General features: G+C 65.6%; 3 protein-coding genes across 5 annotated transcripts in view; 2 read left to right on the forward strand and 1 right to left on the reverse strand.

Moving 5' to 3' along the window:
* The window catches only part of SPATS2 (spermatogenesis associated serine rich 2), a 31,476-nt gene extending 27,367 nt beyond the window's left edge, over window positions 1-4,109 (forward strand). For all 3 annotated transcript variants that reach the window (XM_052810154.1, XM_052810156.1, XM_052810155.1), the window contains 4 exons: window positions 195-304; window positions 1,735-1,837; window positions 2,290-2,504; window positions 2,859-4,109. In XM_052810154.1, the coding sequence (XP_052666114.1) occupies window positions 195-304; window positions 1,735-1,837; window positions 2,290-2,504; window positions 2,859-3,161 (731 nt within the window). In that variant the 3' untranslated portion in view covers window positions 3,162-4,109. The remainder of the gene's footprint in view (window positions 1-194; window positions 305-1,734; window positions 1,838-2,289; window positions 2,505-2,858) is intronic.
* A 244-nt stretch (window positions 4,110-4,353) lies between these two features.
* Window positions 4,354-11,607, forward strand: KCNH3 (potassium voltage-gated channel subfamily H member 3). The gene is given in 17 exon segments (XM_052810137.1): window positions 4,354-4,467; window positions 5,431-5,664; window positions 5,780-5,914; window positions 5,992-6,122; window positions 6,613-6,657; window positions 6,659-6,863; window positions 6,972-7,079; window positions 7,082-7,128; window positions 7,581-7,788; window positions 8,206-8,472; window positions 8,560-8,759; window positions 9,433-9,682; window positions 9,802-10,001; window positions 10,466-10,686; window positions 10,762-10,844; window positions 10,931-11,013; window positions 11,094-11,607. Coding segments are annotated over 17 exon segments (2,961 nt in total). The 5' UTR covers window positions 4,354-4,391; the 3' UTR covers window positions 11,562-11,607.
* Window positions 11,608-11,614: 7 nt separating this feature from the next.
* Window positions 11,615-15,116, reverse strand: MCRS1 (microspherule protein 1). The gene is made up of 14 exons (XM_052810160.1): window positions 14,998-15,116; window positions 14,302-14,431; window positions 14,047-14,185; window positions 13,802-13,960; window positions 13,571-13,680; window positions 13,371-13,479; window positions 13,128-13,266; window positions 12,967-13,042; window positions 12,853-12,881; window positions 12,639-12,731; window positions 12,468-12,550; window positions 12,272-12,359; window positions 12,031-12,158; window positions 11,615-11,950 (listed from the first exon to the last, which is right to left on the reverse strand). Exons 1-14 carry the CDS (start codon window positions 15,098-15,100, stop codon window positions 11,864-11,866), a joined length of 1,473 nt encoding a protein of 490 aa, XP_052666120.1. The 5' UTR covers window positions 15,101-15,116; the 3' UTR covers window positions 11,615-11,863.
* Between the last annotated feature and the right edge of the window lie 279 nt (window positions 15,117-15,395).

Raw genomic sequence — 15,395 nt, forward strand, 5'->3', positions numbered from 1 at the left:
TGTCTGGAGATGTAAATTGCCGCAGGAGGCAGTGGCCGGGGCTGCTGTGCAGCTGGCACAGAGCTGTCGGGGGGGGGGACTCAGGGGAACCTGTTGTTTACCAATAAGGTGCTGTGTGCCGGGGCTGGGGTTGTTTAACTCTGGGTAGGCTGGATCAGTGTCGACGCTGCCTAAGATTGTGGTCTGTTTTTCAGTGGAAATTCTAGTCAGCCGCCAGAAGAAGGCAGAAGCCCTGAAGAAAATGACTGATGTGGCAGTGCGAATGTCGGAGGAGCAGCTGGTCGAGCTCAGAGCTGACATAAAGGTGAGCTTTTTCACTCTGCTTCTGTCTAATCCAACCTAGTCCTAATCTCACCCAAACGTGGTGTTGCGGGAATTACGTAGCTGCCACCTAGTCCATGGTAGGAATTACACGGGTGCCACCTCAACAGCGCCTGGCCCTAGGTTCCTGCTCGAAGAAGACGAGACACCAATCCGCTCAGTAAATAAGCAGTTTGTTTATCCGAGGTGCAGAGCAGGTCGAGCTGGGTGCGTCCGAGGAGGGACCCCTACCCCAGATCGCGCACCCCAGTTATACCCCGTACCACCCAGCACCTGTTCCCCAAGTCCAATCCCTTAATTCTGGTCGGTGGTCTCTTGATTTCTTACTGGTTTTCTTGGTCTTTGAGCTGGCCGCCTTCTGAAGTTACCTCATTCTCTTGGAATTGTTTCCTTGGTCCTTATCCTCTTTATTCTGCTCATATCTGCTGGATTCAGCGAGTTTGTTTGCAGCATTAGTTTTATCAGAAAGTTTACTCTCGGTCAGCTCTTGCGGCCTAAGGCTTCAACTACTTTAGCTTCTAGCGCTAAGCCAGGCTATTAATCCTGACAATTTTCAACAGCAGTACGCTTTTTTGTAACCTGGGTTTTTGACGCCTCTGAATGCAATTTTGTGTTGTGTGCAAGTCTTTCCTTGCATGCCTAGTTCTCGAATTCACCGCCAGTGCTCTGCATACTCTTGTCTGCAGCCACGCAGCGGGATACGGGACACCTCATCCTGAATCTTAATTTAAAATAATTTGGTTTGTAAAATACTGACTTCAGCCAACAGCCGATCATCCAAACATTAACCCCGGTGCGTGCAGCCCAGCTTTCATTGTGAACTGGCAGAGAGCAGGGAATGCGGCAAGGCCGCAGCTTTGTGCTCAGAGAGGTTGTGAAAACCTCCCGCTGGCGCAGGCTGACCTCTGCCTTTCCCCCTAAATCGGGAGAGCCTGCCTGCTGCGCCTGAGTGACTTCTATATTCCGGAAAACACTTCTGCTCGCCAGCACGCCGGCTCCTGCCACAAGAGGTCAGTGCGAAGTTGCATCAATTAAACTCTAGTTTGAAAACTAAAACTGCTCACCCCTGTAGCAGGATGAGTGCAGCTGAGAAACCTGTTGCCCCTGTGAGTGTCCAGAGACCTGGGCTGTGCTGATTTCACAGACCAGAGACAGGCAGAGTGGAGCTGCTGTTGGACTGAGTTAACCTATGGCTTGGCTGCTGGAGCTTGGGGAAGGCTGTTTGTGTACGGGCTGAAAAAATCTGATTTTCTATTTCTGTAAGTTGTCATTGCCTTCTCACCAAGATTTCTTTTTTCAAGCAGCACCCAACTTGGATACCTGCTCCTGGGCCAAAGCAGGAGGCTTTCACCTCCCTTTTCTGTTCCTGTGCACAGACTGAATTAACGTGCGTGTTTTGCCTTTTCTGTGAAGCACTTTGTGAGCGAACGGAAGTACGACGAGGACCTGGGCAGGGTGGCGCGGTTCACGTGCGACCTCGACGCGCTGAAGAAGAGCATTGCCTCGTTCGGCCAAGGTGAGCTGGATGGGAGTCGGGGAGGAGCCGAGGTGTCAGTCACCCCTTTGCTAGCCCTGCCGTCACCAAAACCCTTCACGTGTGCCCCAAAACCTGATAGCGGCAGGACTGGGAGCGTTCTGCTCTGGGAATTTTGTTTCCTCTGGGCAGTGGAGAGAGGAACCAGCCCTCTTGCTGCTGCTGCAGATGCTCCTCCCTTGGCAAGAGGTGTCTGTGCCCGTTCCCTTTGCTGTCGAGCGCTGGTCCCCGTTAGCCGCTGGTCCCCTTGTACCGTTCACACGACCAAAGCTTCATCTTGCTGGAAAAAGCTCTGTTGTCCCTTCGAGCCTTTGGCTCCAGCCGTGAGCCGGCTCCACCCCGGCAGTGCTGTAGCCGGCAGGGTCCAGAGGCCAGAGGGTGAACGGTCTGGGTCCTGTCTGCAAAAAACACATTTTGGGGTATTTCTCTTCCAGTTTCCCATCCAAAGAACAGCTACTCCACCCGATCGCGGTGCAGCTCCGTCATGGCCGCATCCCTGAGCGGTCCCAGCGAGACCTCTGCTCCCTCCACCCCTGCGTGTGCCTCTGCCTCCGCTGCAAGCCTTACCACAGCGAGCAAGAAGCCCTCGTCCTCAGCGGAGGCAGCCGTGGGGAACGCCGGCGGCCGCCCTCCCCAGCCTTCGCGAGAGGTAACCGCACCCCGGCGCGGCGCTGCGGGCAGCTTGCTCTGCGTTTGTGGCTCCTCTCCCGATTCCTGGGCCGGGTCCTTCCCTGCCAGGTGCCCTTTGCCGTCAGGACTCACGCGGGGCTGGGCAGCAGCAGGGTCAAGGGCACCGGCAGCCGCAGGGCGCAGTCTTGCCTTGATGGTTCTGCTTCAGAGCAGGCTTTGGGGGTTTTGCTTGTCCACTTTTCCCCCCCACCAACCCCCTGGAAGGGGAGGGTGGGAGTGTGTAGGGATGCTGCAGCAGGAGGTCGCAGCCCTCCAGCAGGCAGGAGCTGCCTCTGCTGGCCCGCACTCACTCGCCCACCCTCTTCTGTTTCAGGCTTTCCAGGGGAACAGGAGACCGGGAGCGGGACCCAGGTCCCAGGGCCAGCGCCACATCGGCCCCCCCGGACGCTCCAACAACGGCAACCGACACAAGAACGGGCCGGGCCAGGCCCACGGCAGGCGGCAAACCTCGCCCCTGGCAGCCTCCGCCGCCAGCCCCGGCCAGACTCAGCCCACGGGCACCAGCGGTGCCTCGGCGCAGCCGGGCCGGCCCGGTCCCCCTCCCTCCGGCACAGAGACCAAGGGGCTCCCGCAGCGTAAGCCCAGAGCCAGTCGGCAGGAGGGAGCGAACTCCTGAGAGCCCCGGGCTCTCCCTTCCTGCCACAAGTCCAGCGTGAGAACCAGACTGTAGGAAGCTCCTAGCTAGGATACTAACGAAGGAAAGTTTACACTTCTCATTTTTTGTGCCATTTTTTGTTCCCCCCCTCCCTCCTCCCCCCCCCCCTCGTCTGCTTTGTGTTCTTCTCACGCCTGCGCTGCACCCTCGGAGCAGGTTCAGGCCTCCCCCAGCTCTTGCCCTTTTCCTTTCCCCTCCAGAAATTGCCTTTTGTCTGCAAAATCGCTGACAGCGCTGGCCAAAAACCCAGTCCCTGGTGTTTTTTGTTTTTGTTTTTTTTTTTTTTTTCCTTCTGTGCACCAACATCTATCTGGGCCTCGCCTCGGAGGAACAGCCGGCAACAGCCCATCCCTCGTGCTGGCAGCGAGGATGAGTGCTGGGACGTGGGGGCTGCGGGTGTCCCCTCTCCCCTGGGGACAGGCAGGAATCTGGCCCCCTCCTCTCCGGGCTGTGACATGGGGCTGGGGACCTGCACACTTTGTCCGCACACTTTGCTGTTCTCTGGTTTTTGTGTTGGGGAGCTCTTTTTCTTTTATTCTCTTGTCCTGCCTTCCCCCCTGCCCCATCCCCACTTCTCCAGCCCTTCTTTGGCCCTAAATTAAATTTATAGCAATATCAATTAGCAGAGCTAATCCTAGGTTGACACGGGGTGGAGATCGCAACAGTCCTTCTTTATAGCTGTATGAATAAAGACGATGTTCACAGTGAATGTCGCTGTCCGTGCCTTGCTGCCACCAGTAATCCCAGTGGGGGGAGGATGGGGCTTTCCGGGGGGTCCCTGGCTTTGCCCCCCCTCCTCTTCTTTTCACCCCAGGGCTTTTTTCTTTCCTTCTCTTGAACTAAACTTCTCTGGAGTTGGTTGAACAAATTAAATAAATGAAACCCAACTTTCAGCTTGACAAATTTAAATGTTTTCTGCTTCAGTCTGACCCTTGGGCTCTGACCTGAGCACACACCCCCCCCCTCCCCCCCGCTGTCACCCCCAAAGCTCCCCTTGGGCTGTGACCCCCGTGGGCTTGTTCGCCACAGAGAGAAGCCAGAATTTTGTACTGGAGGCTCCAGGGCTGAAGCAGGGTCCCGGTGCTCCCCCCCCAGCCCCTCCCGGGGGGCGGTACCGGTACCGGCATGGGGGGGGGGGGAACCCTGGGACGGTACCCACGGGGATGGCGGCAGCTCGGAGCCACCGTTGAGATGTCACCGATGCGGGGCCTCCTGGCACCGCAAAACGCTTTTCTGGACACCATCGCTCGCCGCTTCGACGGGACGCGTGAGTGTACTGCCAACCGGCACCGGCAACCACGGGGCTCACCCCCCCCCCCCAAAACCCCTCCCGGCCCGGAACCAGCCCCATCGGGGTTTTGGGGGTGGGGGGGGCAGCACCAGGAGTGGGTGATGCTCGGCACTGCGCATCCCCCCCCAGGACTGGGGACCGGTCACCCCCCTCAGAGACCACCCGGTGGGATTGGGACAAGGTGGGGGGGCTACGCTCCAGTCCCCACCTTCCCCCCCCCCCCCCCGTCTTGCCCACCGGGGAAGGATCTGGCCCCATTGCCCCCTCCCCAGGGCTATAAATACCCACCTCCGCCCCCGCCGTACCAGTGAGTAACGGTGATGAGCTCCGTGGTACCGGGGCTGCACCGGGCTGGGACCGGCAGCCGCGGGGCTGGGGGGGGGCTGGAGCCCCCCGGGATCACTCCGGTCCTTGGGAAAGGGCCCCCCGCCTTCCTCCTCCTCCTCCTCCTCCTCTGTCCCCAGCCTGGTGCTGGCCTCTCCCGGGGAGAGCGGGTGGGAGGCAGCCCCCCACGCTGTTCCTATGCAAATGTATGCAAATGAGGCAGAGTGGGCTCCACCGGTGCCAACGGGGCGGTTCAGTCCAAGCGTTGCTGCGCGGCGGGTAAAAATAACCCAGCGGACCCAGATGGCTGCGGGTACACCCCCCCGCTCCAGCACCCCCGGACCCCCCCTGGACCCCCCAGCCAGGGGGACCCAGGCACCCCAGCCCCTTCCCCCCCCAAGCCCCATGGGCTCCCCCAAACCCAAGGGGCACCCCCAAACCCAAGGGGCACCCCTAGCCCCTTCCTCCCTCCAACCCATGCCATCCCCCAGCCTCACGGGCTCCCCCAAACCCCTGGGGTCCCCCCCAGTCCCCTTTCCCCCCAGCCCCACGGCTCCCCGCACCCCTTTCTGCCCCCCCCCCCCCCCCCCCTTCCCAGCCGCCTCTCCGTTGCAGACAGTAACTTCGTGCTGGGCAATGCCCAGGTGCCCAGCGCCTTCCCCGTCGTCTACTGCTCCGACGGCTTCTGCGACCTGACGGGCTTCTCGCGGGCGGAGGTGATGCAGCGCTGCTGCGCCTGCTCCTTCCTCTACGGCCCCGACACCAGCGAGCTGCTGCGGCAGCAGCTGCGGCGCGCGTTGGACGAGCACCAGGCCTTCAAGGGCGAGCTCATCCTCTACCGCAAGAGCGGTGGGTGGTAGCGAGGGCGGACGGGTCCCTTCCGCGGTCCTTCCGCACCCCCCGCCCCGGGGTTTTGGGGGCGATGCTCCGTCAGCCCGGGTGTTGCCCCCCCCCCCCCCGTCAGGTGTCCCCTTCTGGTGCCTGGTGGACGTGGTGCCCATCAAGAACGAGAAGGACGAGGTGGCCCTGTTCCTCGTGTCGCACAAGGATATCACCAGCACCAAGAGCCGCTCGGGCGCCGACAGCGCGAAGGACGCGGGTGAGGGGATGGCGAGGGGGAAGACGGGACCGGCTGGACCCCCCCGTGGCCACCATCCCTCCCGTCTCTCCCGGCAGGCGGGCGCCGGCGGTTCAGCCGTGCCGGAGGGAAGAGCTTCAACGCCAGCCGGCGCCGGAGCCGGGCGGTGCTGTATCACCTCTCGGGGCACCTGCAGAAGCAGAGAAAAAGCAAGCACAAGCTCAGAAAGGTGGAGCTGGGACGCGGGTCGGGGCTGGGGGACACGGGTTGGGGCTGGGGGACACGTGCTGGGGCTGGGGGACACATGTTGGGGCTGGGGACAGGGCATCCTGGCTGGGAAGAGGCTGATGCCGTGGACGTGGTGACACGAGGGCTGGGGACAAGGTGCTGCGGCTGAGGGCAGGCTGTTTCCAGGGTGTCGGGGGGACAGAGACAAGGTGTCGGAGGTGGGGACAAGGTGTCGGAGGTAGGGACAAGGTGGCTGGACTGGGAAGGGGCTGGAGATGAGGTGTGTGGGTTTGGGATGTCCAGGCTGGGGGACACACCTAGGCTGGAGACAGGGGAAGGAGAGGGCTGGGGACAAAGTGTTGAAGTTGGGGACAGTATGTCCGCGCTAGTGACAGTGTGTCTGGGCTGGGGACAGGGTGTCAGGGCAGGGGACAAGGTGTAGGGGCAGGGGACAGGGCATCTAGGCTGACCCCCCCCCCCGTCTCCATCAGGGCGTCTTCGGGGACAAGCCCTCGCTGCCCGAGTACAAGGTGGCCCGCCATCCGCAAGCCCCCCCTCATCCTGCTGCACTACGGGGCCTTCAAGGCGGGCTGGGACGGGCTCATCCTGCTCGCCACCCTCTACGTGGCCGTCACCGTCCCCTACAGTGTCTGCGTTGGCGCTGGCAGTGAGGAGGGGCTGCCGGCCGCCCGCGGCCCCCCCAGCGCCTGCGACCTGTGCGTGGAAATCCTCTTCATGCTGGGTAAAGCCCCCCCCCACCTCCCCACGCACAACCCTGCCCCGTGCCGGCTCGGGGCTGGCAGAGGCCGGGAGGACTCGGTGCACTGATGGCCGCCCCACTTCGCCCCAGACATCATCCTCAATTTCCGCACCACCTTCGTCAGCAAGTCGGGGCAGGTGGTGCTGGAGCCCCGTGCCCTCGCTCGCCATTACCTGGCCGGCTGGTTCCTGCTCGACCTCGTGCCGCGCTGCCTTTCGACCTGCTCGCCGCCTGCCGGGTCAACGTGGTGAGTGCTGGGATGCGGGGACACCCCCCCTCCCCATCCACCACCCCGATCTGCGGGGATCCCACTGGGGTTTTGGGGATGCTGATGGACCAAGGGGACCTCACTAGAGACCCTGAAGGGCTGCAGGGATCCCAAAAGGCTGCAGGGACCTTGATGGGGCTGCGGGGACCCCGATGGGGCTTTTGGGATCCTGGGGGGATTATGGAGACCCTGATGTGGCTGTGGTGACACTGATGGGGTACTGGGGACCCTAATGGTTTGTGGTGACACTGATGGGGTACTGGGGACTGTAATGGGGCTGTGGGGGCACTGGGGACCCTGATGGGCTGCAAGACCCCCCCCGTTAACGCTACAGGGACCCTCATGGGCTGTGAGGGACCCCCACAGGGGCTTGTGGCTGGACGGACCCAACTGGTGCCCCATCCCCTCCGGCGCTGCCCCTCTCCCCGCAGTACGTGGGGGCCCATCTGCTGAAGACGGTGCGGCTGCTGCGGCTGCTGCGGCTGCTGCCCAACCTGGACCGGTACTCGCAGTACAGCGCCGTGGTGCTGGCGCTCCTCATGGTGGTCTTCGGCCTCCTGGCCCACTGGGTCGCCTGCGGCTGGTTCTTCCTGGGGCAGCGCGAGGTGGAAGGCAGCCCCACCGCCCTGCCCGAGATCGGTACGGCCGCCCTGCCGCCACCGCGCCCCCCCGCTCCGTGGTGGGGGGCTGCAGGGGTTCTTGTCGCTTGTCCCCCCACATGCCTGACCCTGCTACGGTGTCCCCGTCCCCCAGAGCTGGTGGCTGTGCACCCTCTGAACTACTGCTGGGGTTTACTGGTGTGGTCCCGTTGTCCCCCCCCCCCCAATGTCCTTTTTGCACCCTGAGACTGAGACCTGCCCCTGCACCCCACGACCACCACCACCAGCCCCCCCGCCACGAGACCTGCCTATGCAACCTGTGCCCCCCCCCCCAGCCCCTGTCCAGTTTCTGCCCGTACCCCCTGCGCCCATGTGGGGCTGTCCCTGTCCCCCACCCCAAGCTGGGCAGCCCCCCCCATGGCTCTGCTCACCCCCTGCCCCGTCCCCCCCCCCCCAGGCTGGCTGCAGGAGCTGGCGCGGCGGCTGGAGACCCCCTACTACCTGGCCAGGAGAAATTGCAGCACCGGGGGGGCCGGGAACGGCACGGGGCCGGGGGCCAACTGCAGCGGGAGTTGGGGGCTGCTGGGGGGCCCCTCGCTGCGCAGCGCCTACATCACCTCCCTCTACTTCGCCCTGAGCAGCCTGACCAGCGTGGGCTTCGGCAACGTCTCCGCCAACACCGACACCGAAAAGATTTTCTCCATCTGCACCATGCTGGTCGGGGGTGAGGGGCCAGGGTGGGCAAGTTGGGGGGGGGGTGTGGAAGAGGGGGACCCGGTAAGTGGGTGACGGGTGTCCTCGCCGTCCCCAGCGCTAATGCACGCGGTGGTCTTCGGCAACGTGACGGCCATCATCCAGCGGCTGTACGCCCGCCGGTTCCTGTACCACAGCCGCACCCGCGACCTGCACGACTACATCCGCATCCACCGCATCCCCCGGCCCCTCAAGCGCCGCATCCTCGAGTATTTCCAGAGCACTTGGGCGGCCAACAACGGCATCGACACGGCCGAGGTCAGCCCATGCCGCGGGCACCGCGGACCCCCCCCCCCCAGGACCCGGGGAGGCAGCGGTGGTGCATGGACGGAGGGATACTGGGATGCTGCGATCCCATAGCAGGGATGGATGGGACTCGGATGTACGGTCTGCGGTTGGGGATGGATGGGAACTGGGGTGCTTCACCCCATAGCAGTGGTGGGGGGGGTCCCCAGCCCCATAGCAGGGATGGAGGGGGGGGGGAATTTGGGGTGCTCAGTCCGTGATGGGGATGAATGGGGGCCTGGGGGGGGGTCCCCAGCCCCATAGCAGGGATGGAAGGGGGGACTTTGGGGTGCTCAGTCCATCGTGGAGATGAATGGGGGCCTGGGGGGGGTCCCCAGCCCCTTAGCAGGGATGGAGGGGGGGAATTTGGGGTGCTCAGTCCATCATGGAGATGAATGGGGGCCTGGGGGGGTCCTCAGCCCCTTAGCAGGGATGGAGGGGGGGACTTCGGGGTGCTCAGCCCACAGTGGGAAGGGATGGGGAGCTCACAATGCCCCAGCCCCACAGTAGGGATGGATGGGGGGGCTCTGGGTGTACAGTCTGTGGTGGGGCTGGATGGGGAGCTCCGAGGGGCTTGGGGGGCGGTGGGACACGGGGGGGGATGTGTGTGCGTCAGCCCCCAACCCCCTGAGCTCCGTCCGCACAGCTCCTGCAGAGCCTGCCCGAGGAGCTGCGGGCCGACATCGCCCTGCACCTGCACAAGGAGCTGCTGCAGCTGCCCCTCTTTGGGGGGGCCAGCCGGGGCTGCCTGCGCACCCTCTCCCTGGGGGTGCGCCCCGCTTTCTGCACCCCCGGCGAGCTCCTCATCCGACGGGGCGACGCGCTCCAGGCGCTCTACTTCCTCCGCTCCGGCTCCATGGAGGTGCTGCGGGACGGCACCGTCCTCGCCATCCTCGGTGCGGGACGCGGGAGCGGGCTGAGGCCGGCCACGTCGTGACGCCGATGGTTGGCCTGACGCTCCCTTCTCCCCCGCCACGTGTTTGTGTGTGTGTGTCCCCCCCAACACCTTGTCCAGGGAAGGGGGACCTGATCGGCTGCGACCTGGGGGGGTCCCGGCTGGCCCGGGCGGACGTGCGGGGGCTGACGTACTGCGCCCTGCAGAGCTTGGGGCTGCCGGCGTTGGCCGAGGGTCTGGCCCTCGACCCCGAATTCGCCCGCGCCTTCCGCCGGCAGCTCCCCCGCGAGCTCAGCTACGACCTGGGGGGTGCCCCCGAGGTGAGGTGACGTCACCGGGGGACGGGGAGTGATGTCATGGGGCAGGGGAGTGACATCATGGAGCCAGGGGTGGCAGGGGGGCTGATGCTACCCCCCAGCAGCGACGGTGAGGGTGGGGGGGGAGAGGGGAGGCGAAGTCGTGGGCTCGGTGGGTCCAAGACCCTGAGGCAGCTCTTGGCCTGACGGATGACGTCACAGCCTCCTAGTGACATCACCATCCCCAGGCTATGACGTGACTCTTAGCTAAGGGGGGACGTGACAAATTTGAGGCATGACCCGCGGGGCCAAAGTCAATGGCGGGTGGGGGGGGGACACAGTGCAGAGCCAGTGGGTGACATCACAGGAACGAGAGTGACATCACGGGAACGAGAGTGACATCATGGGGCCTGGGTGATGTCACAGGGGGAAGGGGTGATGCAGGGGGTGCAGGAGCAGGGCCCCCCCCCTTTATGCCCTGGCTGCAGGCTGAGTCGTGCCCGCCCACGCCGCTGCCCACGCTGGAGGAGGGGGCCGAGCCGCAGCCCCCCAGCCCCGGCCTGGCCCCCCCCAGCCCCCAGCCGTCCCCCCCAGCGGGGACCCAGCCCCGGCCCCCCCACGGCAGAGGCCCCCACGCCCACCCCGAGCCCGGACGCCCCACGGCCCTGCAGCTGCACCCTTGGAGCAGCCCCCCAGACCTGAGTCCCAGGTGAGGGGCAGGGAGGGGGGGGGGGGGGCTAGAGCACTGGGTCCGTGCCCCACCGCCCCCCCCACTGTCCCACAGGGTGGTCGACGGCATCGAGGGGGAGGGCTGCGCCACCGACAAGCCCCTCTTCAACTTCCACCTCGACCCCTCCCTGGGGCCAGGTAAAGTGGGGGGGGGGGGCCCGATGCTGGGACGGGGGGGGCTGCACCCCTGGGTGCCCCAAGGAGACACTCGCCTCTCCCCCCAGCTGGGGACGGGGGGCTGCTGGCCATCCCCCCCGGCCCCTCGGAGCCGAGCAGCGCCGACACCATCGAGAAGCTGCGGCAGGCGGTAAGGGGGGGGCCTGGGAGGGCTGTAGGGGGGTTTGGGGGGGGGGTGTCTAGGGGAGTGCTGACCCCCATCACCCGCAGGTGGCCGAGCTATCAGGGCAGGTGCTGCAGCTGCGGGAGGGGCTGCGGGTGCTGCGAGAGGCTGTGCAGCTCCTGCTGCTGCTGCCGCCCCCCCCGCGCCCCGACGCCCCGGTGGTGGCCGCAGCCCTCCAGCCGCTCCGTGTGGAGACGGGGGGGCCGGGGCTCTGCCTGCACCAGCCACCCCCCGACTGCACCCACAGCCAGCCCTGGGGCTGGGGCCCCCCCACCGCTCAAAGTGTGCCCTGGTTGTGTCCCAACCCCTTCTGGGGCTCCCCGGGGGGGCAGGAGGGGCAGCTGCAGGGGAGCCCCCCCTCACAGCCGCCTGTCCCTGCCTCATCGGGGGGCCACGGTGTCCCCATGCCGGAGCCCACCGTGCCCTGGGATGTGCCCAGCCTGGAACTGGCGCTGATGGGGGGGTCCCAGAGGCAGGGGCCCCCCTCGTCCCAAGAGGAGGGGACGGGCATGTAATGGGACCCCCAAGGTGACTTTTTCAATAAAGAAGTAACGTTAAGAACAGGAGCTGGGGGTCTTATGTCCCCCCCCGCGGTGGCCCCAGGCCCTGGGGACCCCCACATCGGGGCAGGGGAAAACACTTTATTGGAAGGTAACAATCTCCAATGGGGCTGGGGGCAGGAGGGGCCCAGCACCCCCAGGGAGGCATCTTGAGGGGGGCCGGGGAGCCCCAGTGCCAAACTGGGGGCTGTGGGGACCCCCACTCCCCCCATACAGGGCCAGTGGGGGGGACCCGGCAGAGCAGCCCCCAGCCCTCATCACTGCTGGGCCAGCTTGGCCGCCTCCGCCTTGATGAGGGCAATCAGGTCCTGGTTGATGAGGAAGACGAAGCGGAGGCTGGCGATCTGGGGAGGGGGGAGCAGAGGGTGAGCAGGATGGGACCCCTAGACCCCCCAGGACCCCCCCCACCTGCATCGGGGCTTACCTCCACCACCGAGTTGTTGTTCAGCTTCCACTTATTGCCACCGAGCACGGGGCGCCCGTCGATGTAGATGGGGCGCCGGCCCTCATTAGCGATGAAGAAATCCCCGTTATTCTTCAACTTGATGACGCCTGGAGGGGGGATATGGGGTGAGGGGGGATACGGGGTGAGAGGAGGGGGGAACGCAGCCCTCCCTGCTCCAGAGCCCCCCAAGACCTGCCCCAGCCCCGATCCCCGTCCCTACCCTGCTTGCGGGAGATCTTCCAGGCCGGTCCCTCCAGCGCCAGGTCCACATCGATCTGGTTGTCCTTTGTGGCTCTGCCCAGCGTGATCTGGGGGGAACGAAGTGACAGGGGGCCGTGGTGAGGCCGGGGGGGCTCCCTGGGGAGTGGGGGGGCTCTGCTAGGGTGAGGGACGGGGGGCACAACACCTGCGCTCACCTCCCGGGAACGCATGAGGTACCGCACCATGCGGCCCCGCAGTACGGCCAGCGTCTGGCTGTCAAAGTCCGGGGAGCTCATGCCTGCGGGAAGGAGGAGGGAGAGGGGTGGAGGGACACACAGACAGCTGGGGGGACGGACAGACGGCCCCCCCTGGCTCCCAGCTCTCACCTGTGATGCTGTCGACCAGCACCTGCCACTTGTGCAGCTCCTGCTCCAGCTGCCGGATCTCCCGCTTCTGGCGCCGGTCGGCCACAGTCAGCTCTGGGGAAAAAAGGGAAAAGGGAGGTGGGGAGGGTGGGGGGCACCTATCCCCCATCCCGGGGGGGTCCTGGGCCTCTCCCCACCAATTCAGGCTGCCCAGATGGGAGCGGGCTGGACTCACCGTGCTCCAGCACCTCATCCCGCACATCCCTGCAGGGGAGAAGAGGCAGGATGAAACTGTGCTCCCCCCCTAGCCACGGCCCCTCTCCCTACCCCAGCCCCCCAAAACCCTCACTTCAGCTTGCTGTCATCAAGCATGTCCTCAGCGTCCGAGAAGTTCAGCACTTGGTCCCCCTTGGGCAGTGGCTGCACTGAAAGGAGCAAGAGGAGAAGGAGTGAGGGGGCTGGGGGGGGCACAGGGGACGCGGGGGACACAGGGGACCCTCCCGGCCTCACCGGTCTGGTCATCCAGCAGGTAGTACTGCTTCATGAGCTGCCAGTGGAGCTGCAGAGCCTTGGCCGTCCGGGAGGGGTAAAAGACGTCAGGATGCTTATGGAGCAGCTCCTGGAAGGTGTCGAGCGTGGGCTGGCTGGTCTGCGGAAGGGAGAAGGGACACATGGCACCAGGGACCCCCACTGAGAGCCCAAGACCCCAGACTGGAACCCCCCCATCCCGCTCTGCTCCCAGCTGGCTCTTACCGATCCCACCTTGTTCAGCAGCTGCTCCTCAGCTTTGCTGAACAGCACTTTGCTCTGAATGGCGGCGATCGCCTCGGGGTGCAGCTGCCGCATGGCCTGGCAGGCCAGCCTGGTGCGGGGGGGGGAAAATCGCAGTGTGAGAGCCCCCACCAGCCCCCACCCGGGATGGCTCTGCCCCTCCGGGCCTGTCCCGCACTCACTTGGAGATGATGGGGTCGTAGAGGAGCGCGTACCACCGCTCCTGGATCTCCCGCAGGTTGAAGCGGCAGCTGAACTTCACGCCCAAGTGCACGGAGGTCAAGTCATTGGTCTGGAAAAGTCCCCAGGTGAGGGGACAGTCCCACGGGGGACCAGCCCCAAAACATGGCGACGGCAAACACCCCCCTGCGAGGGCCCCCAGGGGGACAGGCAGCTTCCCCTGGGGTCGTTACCTGCAGCACGGCATTGATGAGCAAAAGGTCGTCAGCGGGTTTCCAGCGGCCCAGGTCCTTCGTCACCTGCAGGGGCTGTTTGCTCTTCTTCATCCGCTTGGCGAGGCCGGGGGTCGGGACCGGGCTGGGCGCGATGGGGGTGGACACAGACTTGGAGACCTGGGGGGGCAGAGGCGAGGTTTCGGGGTCTCTCTGAGCTCCCCAGACCCCTGGCTGACCCCTGGATGTCCCCACCAGCCCCTTACCTTCTTTTTCTCACTAGAGGAGGGCTCGCTGCCCGAGCAGCGCCCGGGCTCGACCCCACCGGCGCCCTTGGCCCGACTAGAGGATTTGGCAAGGCTGCTCTCTACCAGCTCATCGTCAAACTTCTTCCGCTTGATGAACCTGGAAAAAACGAAGACAGTTTTGAGTCCCAGTGCCCGTGGGCCACCGTGTCCTGCAGAAAGGCAGGCAGCAGGCAGGGCTCAGCCCTGCACCCCCCCTCTCCCACCCCGGCGTACCGCGAGGAGCTGCGGCGCTTGGGGATGGCACCCGAGGCTTGGGCCGAACCCCGCTTCTGCCCCGCCAGCGACTCCTCGTCCTCGGAGCGGCTCGTTGCGCCCGACGCCATCAGTCCGGAGAGCAGCACGTCTGTGGGGGACAGAAGAGAGGGGGGGGGGGTCACCGGCTGCCCCCCAAAAGCTAACCTGCAAAACCTCTGGGCTCCCCATTGCAGCTGGGGGTGCAGCTTTCCAGGGGGCTTTTGGGGGGGGACAACGACACGACTCCAACCCTGTAGGGATCTGGGGGGATGCTGGGAACGCGGGGACGTGGCGGGGACAAGCAGGAGGACACGGGGGAAGTGAAGTGGTCGTGGAAATGGGGAGGGAGGGGTCACGGGGGGCCGTGGGCGGCAGCGAGGGACACGGGGCAAGGCAGGGGGCACGGGGGGGAGGCACAAGGGGACACGGAGGGACACGGGGGCACCGGGAGCTACATGAGGAGCCCGGGGAGGGGATGGGGGACACGGTGGTGGCGGGGGGGGGGGGGGGGGGGGCGGCGCAGGGCCCTGTCGGGGTTCCCCAGGCAAACCCCCCTCCCCGGCCCGGGGAGGACCCAGGTCCGTCCCCCCACCCCCGGCTGCCGCCTCCCGCGGGGCGTCGTCCGTCCGTCCCCGCCCCGGGCAGCCGGTGCCGGCTCCGGTGCCGCGGCCTCACCATCCCCGGGAGCGGAGGCTCCGGCCGCTCCGCGACGGCGTCCGCCCGGGCGCCTCCATGGACGGCGCCGCTTCCGGGTACCCACCGGAAAACGGTTTGACATCACATCAGGCGCAGTGAAGCCGCGGTGTGCGCCGCCATTTTAAAGGTTCCGCCCGGCCCCTGCGGCGCGGCGCCATCTTGGCTCAGGGCGCCGCCATCTTGGCTAAGGGCAGGGCCGCACCTCCCGCATCCACCCCGCTCCTTTCGGGGCCGCCGTTGCCGGTGGGTCGGGGGCGGCCGGGCCCAACCCACGGGCAGGGACGGGGACGAGCCCCGTTATCCCGGCAGACAGGGCTCGTCCCGGCCCCGGCAGCGTAGCTACCCGCCGCCCGTCGAAACGTCCACACCCATCATGG

This window comes from Harpia harpyja, chromosome 15 (assembly GCF_026419915.1).
Source record: "Harpia harpyja isolate bHarHar1 chromosome 15, bHarHar1 primary haplotype, whole genome shotgun sequence".
NCBI lineage: Eukaryota > Metazoa > Chordata > Aves > Accipitriformes > Accipitridae > Harpia > Harpia harpyja.

What these genes read in the sequence shown, in the direction of transcription:
- MCRS1 (XM_052810160.1), bottom strand. Translation starts at nt 15,100, where the DNA reads ATGTCAAACCGTTTTCCGGTGGGTACCCGGAAGCGGCGCCGTCCATGG. An exon ending in GGATGAGGTGCTGGAGCACG is followed by an intron (nt 12,732 to 12,852) that starts GTGAGTCCAGCC and finishes TTTTTTCCCCAG; the next exon opens with AGCTGACTGTGGCCGACCGG. An exon ending in GCTGGTCGACAGCATCACAG is followed by an intron (nt 12,551 to 12,638) that starts GTGAGAGCTGGG and finishes TCCTTCCCGCAG; the next exon opens with GCATGAGCTCCCCGGACTTT.